The following is an 11,059-nucleotide window of genomic DNA, read 5'->3' on the forward strand; positions in this document are numbered from 1 at the left end:
AGATTTCCATCATATACATGTTTATTAAGAGAGCTGTTACAGTAAGTTCTTAGACGTGTGTGCAGCACTTGTTGCCTTCACTTACCATTATAAAACAATGGATTACTACGAGGTTTGGTGAGATCAATTACCATTTTAAATATGATATGATATCAACAAACTTTGTTTCGCCCGGGAGTGATTTTTTTAGAATTGTTGCATTGCAATCGAACTATAGCAAAAATGATATCTGGTTTATTATATTATATATCTAAATCATTTTGTAAGAAAATCTTAACTGCATTTCAACTTGCAAACGCATGAGTATGTATTGATTATATACATCAACATTCCTTGCGAATGTATTCAAAACAAATCCTTTCGCACTTGGTCACACAAATAAAATTTCGCCCTGAGGCGAAACTCAGATTAATTACATTCGGATCCGATGACGAAAGAAGTATGGACAGAGTAGCTTCCCTTTTGACAGTTCGTGACTTCTGGATTTAGAATCTAGCGTTTTATCGCTCAGTGATTTCTTCTCTGACTAGAGTAACAACACAAGATAAACGTGGAAAATGGCGTGCCCAGTTAAACTGTTTGTATTTTTTGTTTTGAATTGCCTGCTGTCACTGTATGGAAGCGTCTCTGGAAATAACGCGAGTGAAATAGAGTCGTTCGGTGCTGAAGTAAACACCTCTCACAACTTACCATTTTTGATCAAAGAACGTGAAGAAAAACTGATGTCATTCACGCTGAGGAACTACAGAGGCGAGGTTTTTAGGATTGTTCCAGTGTCTGATAATATCGACATTGCAGATGTAAGAGCAAATATGACAGACACTTTGGAGCCATTTTCTAGCATGAATTTCACTGCCAAGGTCAAAGGCAACTTTCTCGGACGTGTAGTGATGAAATTGTTCATCAATACCACCCCGGTTACTGAGGAAGATATGTACGACCTGGCAAATTCTGAGGGAAAAGAAAGTGGCATGGAATGGTATGAACTGCCGGAGAAGTATGACATCACAGTGAGTCGAGATGAGAGTGCCCTCAGTCATTCGTTTACAGGGATCATTATCATACTGGTGTGTCTGGCTAATGTGGCAATGGGCTGCAAGACAGAGTTGGCTGTGGTGAAAGAAGTCCTACAGAAACCCATCGGACCTCTCACTGGAATGTTCTCACAATTTGTTCTAATGCCGTTGGTATGTGTCCTCCTATCCCATACTCTCATAGTATCGTGCCTTTAACGAAAAACCTTCAAGAAGTGCTGGAAAGTTAATGTTTTTTCGATTGTTAGAAGTACTTTAACGATATATATTGTTTATGCCTCCATTTTATGTATGTAGACTCAGAATAACTTTTGAAGATCATGTCAGATAAATTATTGTCTTATAAGGTTAAACAATTTATCAGATTATCAACCAATAATCAGTCAATCCAAATTCTTTGTTTATATTTTGCTTTTAATCTTTTTTTTCAAATGAAACTTGTGATGTTTAGTTTAAGCTTACCCTCCTTCTGCATTTTTATGGTAGCAGTACATGTGCACTAATCCACTGATACCTTTTACACTCGTTTCTTTCTAGATAGCTCTAGGGGTGATCTTTGCCTTTGAGTTTGATCCTGCCAATGCTCTGGGATTCTTTGCCCTGTCCTGTGCTCCGGGTGGAGCAGCCAGCAATGCTTACTCCTATCTGCTAGCTGGGGATGTCTCTCTAAGCGTTACCATGACTTTGTGCAGTACACTGCTCTCTCTAGGTAAAACTTTGTTTTTATACTGTTGTACATAATTTATGATTTTTGTAACTTACCAGCTGAGTCCTCAATACATGTAAAACTGAAGAGAATCCTGTTTGCTCAAAAATGTGAAAAATCTATCAGAAGGTCAGACATCTGAGTTATTTTAAACAAAAGTGTCTGATAAAATTAAAAAAAATTGCAACTGATTAATGTTGTATAATCTTCAATCTTTTTAAAATTGTGCTTTGAAGGCATTCTAAATAAAAAGACAAAAAAAATAGCTGTGGTCCATTTCAATGCATTTAGATTTTGGTTAAAGTAGGGCGCACACACTTTCACTCCTCTGAAAAGACAAGCAATTTGCAAATTCTAACAAATAAGTTCTTAAAAGATGCCAAACTCTGAAACTATGGGTTGAATGCATTTCAATATCTTGTTCATTTAATGTTTTACACATCAGAAAGTACAATAATCTTAAACCCAACAAAACAGGACAAATACTCCTTGTTTAACAAAGGGCGAGTACATATCACACCAGGACGAGTTGAAGTTCTGTTATCACATGTGCATGATTACCTTTAAATATATTTTTCGTGCCCTGGTTTAAGAAACTATTTTAAATCAATGGAAACTTAATATTTAAAATGTTGACTTAGTTCATCAGTAAATTATTATATACCAAACACCATGAAATGCAGGATTTCATTAGAAGAAGATTCTTTCATTGACAGGTATGATACCGCTGTGGCTGTTCACGGTGGGCAGCAAGATGTTGTACCACACCACCCTGGAAATTCCCTACATGAGCATTTGTACTTCCCTGATCGGCCTGCTCATTCCAGTGGCCATCGGCATGCTGCTCCAGTGGCGCAAACCAAACTGGGCAAAGTACGTCGTCAAGGCTATCCGTCCCTTCATGATTATTTTCTTCATCTTCATTTTCACCGTTGGCGTGTACGCCAATCTCTACATCTTTACCCTGATGCGAAACAAGCCAGAGATTCTTCTAGCGGGCGCTCTTGTTCCGTACATGGGGTTTGTCTTTGGAGGCTTGACGGCTATCGTAACCAGACAGAGCTGGCGCAACATTCGAACCATCGCCATTGAGACGGGGATCCAGAACACAGGCATAGCGATAGTGCTACTGAAGGTCTCTTTGCCCCCACCTGACAACGATATCAGCATTGTGGCACCAATTGCAGCAGCCATCTTCACACCCATACCAATGGTTGCTGCTATCATTGGCTATGAGATCTACAAGCGCTGCTACAAGAAGAAGCATGTGGCGTATCTCGATGATCATGAGGGAGAGAGCGAGAATGAGATTGTCAAGGATACGACTGAGCATCACTACGTTGAGTTGAAGGAGAACAACAATGTTCATGTTGGTATTTAGTAAAGCCAGGATGTATTTCCACATATGCCATAATTACCAGTATAGTGTCTACACTATTCAGTGTTTAATTTTAAATGTTATGAATATTTTATATTTGTAGTACAGTTAATTACTAAATGTCATACAAAAAGTAACATACAGGAAAGCCTTTTTAAATTTTATTGCATCATTTATTTTTAAATATTTTTGCGAATCGTAACTGAAAAACTGTGTATATGCTTTTCACATGGTAAATGGGCAATAGAAGTACTTACACATATTATTTGCTGGTGTTGTTGTTATGGTAATTTATGAACACACTTTTTGTTGCTCTGTTTTTGAAGTGCTTTACTTCTTACTAAAAGATAAAATCTATATGTTATTCTAACTACTTGGTATTATTGAATATATTATGTGAAATTTATGGGTTCTGTTAACTTAATAATAATATTTGGTTGTTTTAGAGTCTTAGTCAACTTGATGAATATTAAAATTCTTAATATATTCTTTAATAGTCCCTAATAAAACTCATGCCTGTGAATAACTAAACATGTAATAGTTTATTAAAATGATTGTAATGGCATGTTCAATTTTGTTGTCGGTATACTACTCAATTAGTATGTATTCGCTCTGTCCCAGCTGTTGAATGTTAATTATGATGCAAGACTGCTTAAGCACAGGTTACATTTGTGATTAGCATAATAAACAATTCTTTTACTGTGTACTTACCATGTTAATAACAGCATTTGAATACATTGAAATTAGAATGTCTTTGCTGTTGAACCATTTTTTTTCAGTGCTTTCTATTTGGATCGAAAGCCTGTCTTCAAAATGTAAATTTAATATTATCATTAACAGCTTAAAAGTGTGTTCCTGTTGGTATTGCTTACTGTTAAGATATTTGTGTGTTATGATTGTATTAGTTTATATATGTCAGAAAATGTATTATTTAATGAGAAAAGAATTTAAAAGTAATTTTTTTAAACATTGAATTATTATTTATGGCCTCACCTGTCTGATGGTTTCTCTTGAGCATATATGACTAACTAATGGAAGCGTGATAAAGTTAAAAAGACATTTACTGGACATGATAAACCTAACATGATGGATAAGTTTATTATTAAGTAAAAGACCCTAAAATATTGGACTGTAATTTGCAAATTTAAAAAAACATATGGATAATCATTTTTAAAATTTAAGTTGAAAACCAGGGAGTGAAATAAGATATGCCCTACATAGTTATCTGGAGCTCTGGCCTCCTTTTAAATAACATACTGTCTGAATTTATGGGCATAATAGAGTTGTATTATTTTGTTTCTTGATTATTTTGTATCTTAATCTCTCGGAGTAAATCATTATAATAAGTAGATATTTAAATGAAATTTGTCATGTTCGAACAACATAATTGTGTAACCATAACTTGAACAAAAACTTCTGGTATTCAGAACATGCCCTTGTCTGACATGTGAGACAAACAAAATGTACCAATGAGCCTTGCTGACAGATACATAACCATTGTAACTTTTACTAAATTAAAATTGATAGGCCTTAACTGGATTTTACAAGCTTTTGCTTGTCTACAAGTTAATGTGTGGTTAGTTTTAGTGCATCGCTACTTATTTTGTGGTAAAATAAGTAAGAAATTAAATCAGTAATAATAAGCAGCTAAGTTTGATTTCTTAGATTACTACAATATAACTGTCTTGACAGTAATCTGACATTACATTTAGGTTGAAGCATTTCCTACAGTGTTATCACAGATTTGTTGTAGGTGTCATTGTGTAATACAATTGAGTGACTTGTGAAGCATGTTAAGAATTTCTCAAATGTAATTATTATTACAACTTGCTATATATTACGACATACAGCGTCCAGGAGGGAAGGTATTTGTCATTACCACGACAAGAAGCTCTAGTTTGTTACATACAATATTTGAAAAGACAAAGTATCACCTTTAATGAATGTTTTTGTCAATGTTAGTTACTGTGGATTCAGCCATGTACATGCAATATGTTTTAGTTTAAAATAAGTTTATTCCTGATAGTGAAATACAGTTTACTCTAAAAGTAGAAGAGAAATGACACACATTTTCACAGCTATGTCATAATATCATGATGTGTGTATTTCATGTATCATGAATTCAAAAAGTATTGTCATGCTTTTTACACAACATTACCATCAACCAATATTTGTTCAAGTTATTCCTTTATTTTCTATCCTTATTTTTATGGTAGGAACTGCTTTATTTACATGAAATATTTTCAATCTGTTTTGGAATTTTCTTTTTTTATTGCATTTATTACAAACAGCTGCGTCTATTTGTGTTCCTGTATTTTTCATGTATATTTGAAAGTGATAAGCTTTTTAAACTTTAATCAAAAGCATTTTTATCTATCTAGTCATAACCTTAATGTGTAAAATTGTGGATGTGTGTTCAGTCGAAACATCAGGTTTATGTGATTATATTGAAATGATTAATTTTACTGAAATAATATGCTTACAAAATGATGACTGCTGTTTAGAAATAAATAATTTCACATTTCAACATGTTCTAACAGACTAACACCTTTAATCCATCATCATCAATGACTGCAAACAGATAAATCTGCCCTTCAGTATGACTATCATTGATTTATGTCTATATAATATATCATATCCCTTTCCCACTTAGATACATATTTTGACGTGTTTGTAGTTCCTTAGAAGGTTAAATTTAATTACAGACTTCTTTCTAGATTAAAGTTTTAAAGGCTTCATTTCCAACCTTTAGATACTGATGAGCAGCAAGCAACATAAAACCTGAACAGACTGTGAGTTACTAACAGGCTGTAATGGTTTTATGCTGTTTGCACATAGCCATTTTCACTTAGCCTTTGAGTGGGAAAGGGATATCAGTATCAATAAATTATTCCAGATAATGTTGTCAAAGCAATGGTCATTTACAACACTTATCTCTAGCTGTATACTTGCATTTATTCATATGAGCAGTGTTCTGAGAAAACTGGGCTTAATGGATGTGCGTAAAGTGTCGTCCCAGATTAGCCTGTGAAGTCCGCACAGGCTAATCAGGGACGGCACTTTACGCTTATATGACATTTTTCGTTTAAATGAAGTCTCTTCTTAGGCTAGCAAAAATCCAATTTAGGCGAAAAGTGCCGTCCCTGATTAGCTTGTGCACAGGCTAATCTGGGACGACACTTTACGCACATGCATTATGCCTAGTTTTCTCAGAACACAACTCATATGACAACAAAGTCTACTAGTCGGTTGACATTAAGTGATTTCATTGAAGTGTAAAATTAAAGCTATAAGAGGTTTTAACAAGGCTAGCATAATAATTCATTGTCAGCTTTATCTGTTATAAAAACAATTTCTGCTGGTCGTGATGTTTTGCATCAATGATCTTATATAAGTTATTAAGATATTCGGTTTACTACATGTACAATGTCTGTGTGTACATCACGCTTTTAAATAAACTTGTAAAATGCCTGCGGGCAAACTTAAACGATACAGTCGCAATATTTACTGTGTTTAAAGGGAAACCATGTTTTATGTTTATATTCTTATGCACGTTTAGGCCTGTGATTTTATTCCATGATCATAAGAATGTAATTGACAGTATAGTAGAAGGCCCTCCATAGTTTGTTGGACACTGAATTGCCTTTCCCTCATTAATATTTTTTTATATCTGTTCTTTTGTTCTGTCCAACAGGTTTACTTGTAGCATCTTTTATATTCTATGAAATAGCATTCCCATTTGTTGATAATTTATAAATTATTTTTTATCAAATCAATGAAAACAGATTTTCAGATTGCATTTAGGACCGATCAAATATGATGAACTTGTTTACAATATTTGCCTTGTGGTTAAGAAATCTATTAAAATATTTATTAACTTGGCACAGGGTGCTTTTTATTGCAATGTTACAAAAGCTTTTAACAACGATAATGGCCAGATGCCCTTTATTTACCTTAAGTGCTTCAGCACTAATTGACTTGTACACAACAGGGTTAGATTTTACCTGTATTTACAAATCGTCAATTGTGTGCTGTATCTTAATTTCTATAGTTCAACTTTACAGGCCTATGTTTCATGTTGAATTGTGAGGGTTGGAAAGGAAACTAGTGGCGATATATTTGAGGGTTGCTGGGAGAACTAGGCTTCATGCATGTGTGACAGGTTTTGTGAGTGTCCTCCCAAGTAAGGCTAAGCTGGGGCGATACTTTGTGTTTTTATTGAAATGTTTTGTTTAAAGGATGTTAATTCTTAACAAAAATCAATCTAGGCGGAAAGTATCATCCCTGATTAGCCTTTTCAGACTGCACTTGCTTATCTGGGACGACACTGTACTCACACGCATGAAGGCCCGTTTTCCAGAGCAAGGCTCAAATATATGATTGGTGTATAAATAGTGCATGTTTTTACCTGTAATGGCATCTTCAGCATCTTGCGCATTTACATGCAGCGGATTTACATCATGCACATTTTATTATTTTAGAAGTTGCACAGAATGATAGAATCATTATGACTAGGATTTTATACATTAAATCAACAGAACCTATTGGTCATTGAAAAAAGCAATAGCAGATACAGTATTTTTATGTTAAAATTATTGTACTGATTTAAAAGTGAATAATTGTGTGCTTTGAATAGGTGCTTGTTTTTTGTTTCTGTTTTGATGTTGAGATTTTAAAGTTATGTTAAGTATATGCTGTTGTGGTGTTGGTGCTGTTGTTTTTATCAAACCTGACCATTTTCATTTTAGAATCACTAAACTGTTAAGATTAATAGGACTTGTCCACAGATTGGCAAAATGACAAAAAATTAAACAGGCAAAATACCACTATTGACAAAGAAAAATGGTGGTATTTCAAGCAATGTTTTGTTTTTGGATTATCAACAATCAAAATAATAACATCATTTTAAAAAAATGGCCTTTAAAAAAATATGAAAACTGGTGAACAAGTCTCTTTAATATATGTATGTTTGATAATTTTGTTTGTAATTTATGGTTTATAATCATCCAAAGCTGCTTGAATCAGTGAAATATTCAATAACAATAAGCTATGATAAATAAGCTACACAAATAGATATCATTCAAAATAAATTCTGTCAATACATGTATCTTTACTTTTTGTTCTTATAGTATGCATATATAGTTTATATAGATAGTTCATTCATGTGGAGAGAATATTTAACAAATGTATTGGTCGCTGTGGTGTAATGGATAAGGCATACGCCTAGCGACCATGAGGTCACGGGTTTGATACCACTGTGGGAGCCTTCTTTAGATCTCCTCCAAATACACCAAGTACTAGTTCTAGGCCCAGAAAGCAGAATTGGTAGTGTTTCAATAAGCCTGAGGCTTTCAATGCAATCAAGCTAAAATGAATAGTTTGAAACTAACATGTATTGAACCAATCTGCAAACTCTTCATCTTACTTTGACACAATTTATTATGTCTTAAAGGCTATAAAATAGATTCACAGATGATTGACCATTTCATAGTGTTAAAGATCTAAACACATAATATTATATAAACATCATAAGTAATGGGATTAATGCAGGCAAGTATGAATACAACAAGTGTAACTGTTGTTAACCATTATAATAGTTATCCAATTAATACCAAATACCTATATTAACATGGTAAACAGAATTTAGTGAAACATGAATGCTTTCGTCTTGTAAAAAGTTTGTGGTTGATTCAGGGGAATGCACATAACATTGAAACTTCAAAACAGAATACTTGAATTACAGTTTTGGAAGAAAACATCTTGCGCAGGTTACACATTTTCTTTGAAAGAAACAAGACAAGGAATCTTATCAGGAACCATTTGTAGGTTTTCTGTCTTCATTCAAAGTCAACAACTTGTTGTATTGCACATTAATTGTTGTATTGCACATCAAGAGAGAACCTGCTGTTAAGGTTGCCTCCTCTAAATCCTCAAAGCATAGATTGATGGATGTTGAATAGCAGGATATATCCAACTTAAACAAGTGGGAACAGATATCAGAAATGAGCATTTAAGAATATTTGATCTGTGTCATGCAAAATGGGTCTTATACCTTATGATATTGTGAAACCTTGTGACTAAATAGCTGACAGTGAAGCTCCTGACCAGAATGTGCCATTCAGCAGGCTGGTCTGGAGCTATGCTGGCAGTATATGGCATAAGACCCATTTTTGAACAAGGCATGGAACATTTAAGGTTTGTGGCACAACACAGGCTTTCACATAGGTTCCCAATGAAAGTCAATACAACCAGTAACTCGTCAAGAATGATAATCTTACTTGCTGAATTATTGTTGTAAATAATTTGTTTATATACAAGGTATTACATGTAATTGAATGAAGGTTTAAATAATCAATATAAAATATTTCTACGTGCATAAGGACATTTCTCTGTAATCTCTACTTAATAAACAGGCTATCTGTTGATATATGTGAACGATAAAATAATACATCACTCTTAGGTTACAACTTCCTTTTAACTCAATGAGTAGGTACATGTTGCTTAATGTATGTTAACATGTAAGGATATTTAAAACTTTTTGGACAATTTGTTCCATGTTCTTTAATTAGAAGTTTCAAAATAATAAGCAGGAAATTTGAAGGGAAATTTTACGAGACACTTTTTCCTGAATTTATATCAAAACAAAGTGGACTCGTTACATCAAAAAAGCTGTACATTAATTTGTCAATGTTATGAATTTTCAAACACTGACACGCCCAATAAGACTGTGCCATTATTGCGTCTGAACCACCTCAAACCTTGACCTTTGAGGAATATAACCGGTCTTTTCGGTCCATACTTCGAAGTTGAAATGCCTTGTTTACACTTAATTTAAAACAAAACAAAGAAACCGTCGGAGACGGGTGATGCTTCCCAAAGTTTTTTTTGTCACAATATTGCACTATATATTCAGATAAAAGGAAACATCTTGAGGGCACAGTAGTTGGGGGGACAATAATTTTTTTATAGAAAATTTCAAAGGGCCATAACTGTGTAAAATCATCCGACCAGAACCCGCTGATAATATGCACATCTCCTGTTGGTAGTGAAGCTTCCCATAAAGTTTCATTGAATTCCTTGTCATTAGTTGCTGAGAAATAGCCCGGACAAGAATTGCACTATATGTACAGTTAATGGAAAATTTCAAAGGGCCATAACTCTGTGAAAAATCATCCGACCAGAATTGGCTGATAATTTGCACATCTCCTCTTGATAGTGAAGCTTCCCATAAAGTTTCATTGGATTCCGGTCATTAATTGCTGAGAAATAGCCTGGACAAAAATTGTGCACGGACGGACGGACACACGGAGGGACAGACGAAGCGGCGACTATATGCTCCCCACAAATTTTTTTGGGGGAGCATAAAAATCGCTTCCCCAAAAGAAATTAGTCAAGGTCTGTAATCCACAGAAAATATCACAGTTCCGTGACAGGTTTCCTAAAATGAATTCAGAAACTAACATTTGAGTCTCACTGTCTGTTTTAAAGCTGCAAAACATTTTCATGTTGTAGACGATCATTACAAAATCTCTGGGAAGACAAGCAGTTTTACCATTTCTTCAAATAAGTATGTTGAAAATTGTATTGTTCAATTTATCTTGAACTCGCAAACAAATAACTTGATACAGCAGTCTTAAACTATGAATATCATGTATTATGCTTATTACCGCTTTTAAAAACTTAACTATTTACAATGGCCAAAATTAAACTTAAGCGAGCCCCTAGTAGGATTCAACTTTACATCAGCAAACATTACTGACTACAAAATCTTCATGTACATTAAATTTTAAACAATCTTACAACTACTGCTGATTCCCCACCCCCTTCTCTGCAAAGTGACCCAAAGAAGGCTTTTTATTACTATAACAAATGAAAACAAACGACAAAATTGTCACAAAACCAGGTTTTCAATTTGAAAAAAAGTCTGATCAAGGGAGACAA

General features: G+C 34.1%; 1 protein-coding gene across 1 annotated transcript; it reads left to right on the forward strand.

Moving 5' to 3' along the window:
- The first annotated feature begins 446 nt into the window (after nt 1-446).
- On the forward strand, nt 447-8,225 carry LOC127844981 (ileal sodium/bile acid cotransporter-like). Its single transcript, XM_052375581.1, has 3 exons — nt 447-1,187; nt 1,572-1,743; nt 2,457-8,225. Exons 1-3 carry the CDS (start codon nt 558-560, stop codon nt 3,119-3,121), a joined length of 1,467 nt encoding a protein of 488 aa, XP_052231541.1. The 5' UTR covers nt 447-557; the 3' UTR covers nt 3,122-8,225.
- Nucleotides 8,226-11,059: the final 2,834 nt, after the last annotated feature.

The sequence above is a fragment of the Dreissena polymorpha genome, chromosome 9, assembly GCF_020536995.1.
Source record: "Dreissena polymorpha isolate Duluth1 chromosome 9, UMN_Dpol_1.0, whole genome shotgun sequence".
In the NCBI taxonomy this organism is placed as follows: Eukaryota; Metazoa; Mollusca; class Bivalvia; order Myida; family Dreissenidae; genus Dreissena; species Dreissena polymorpha.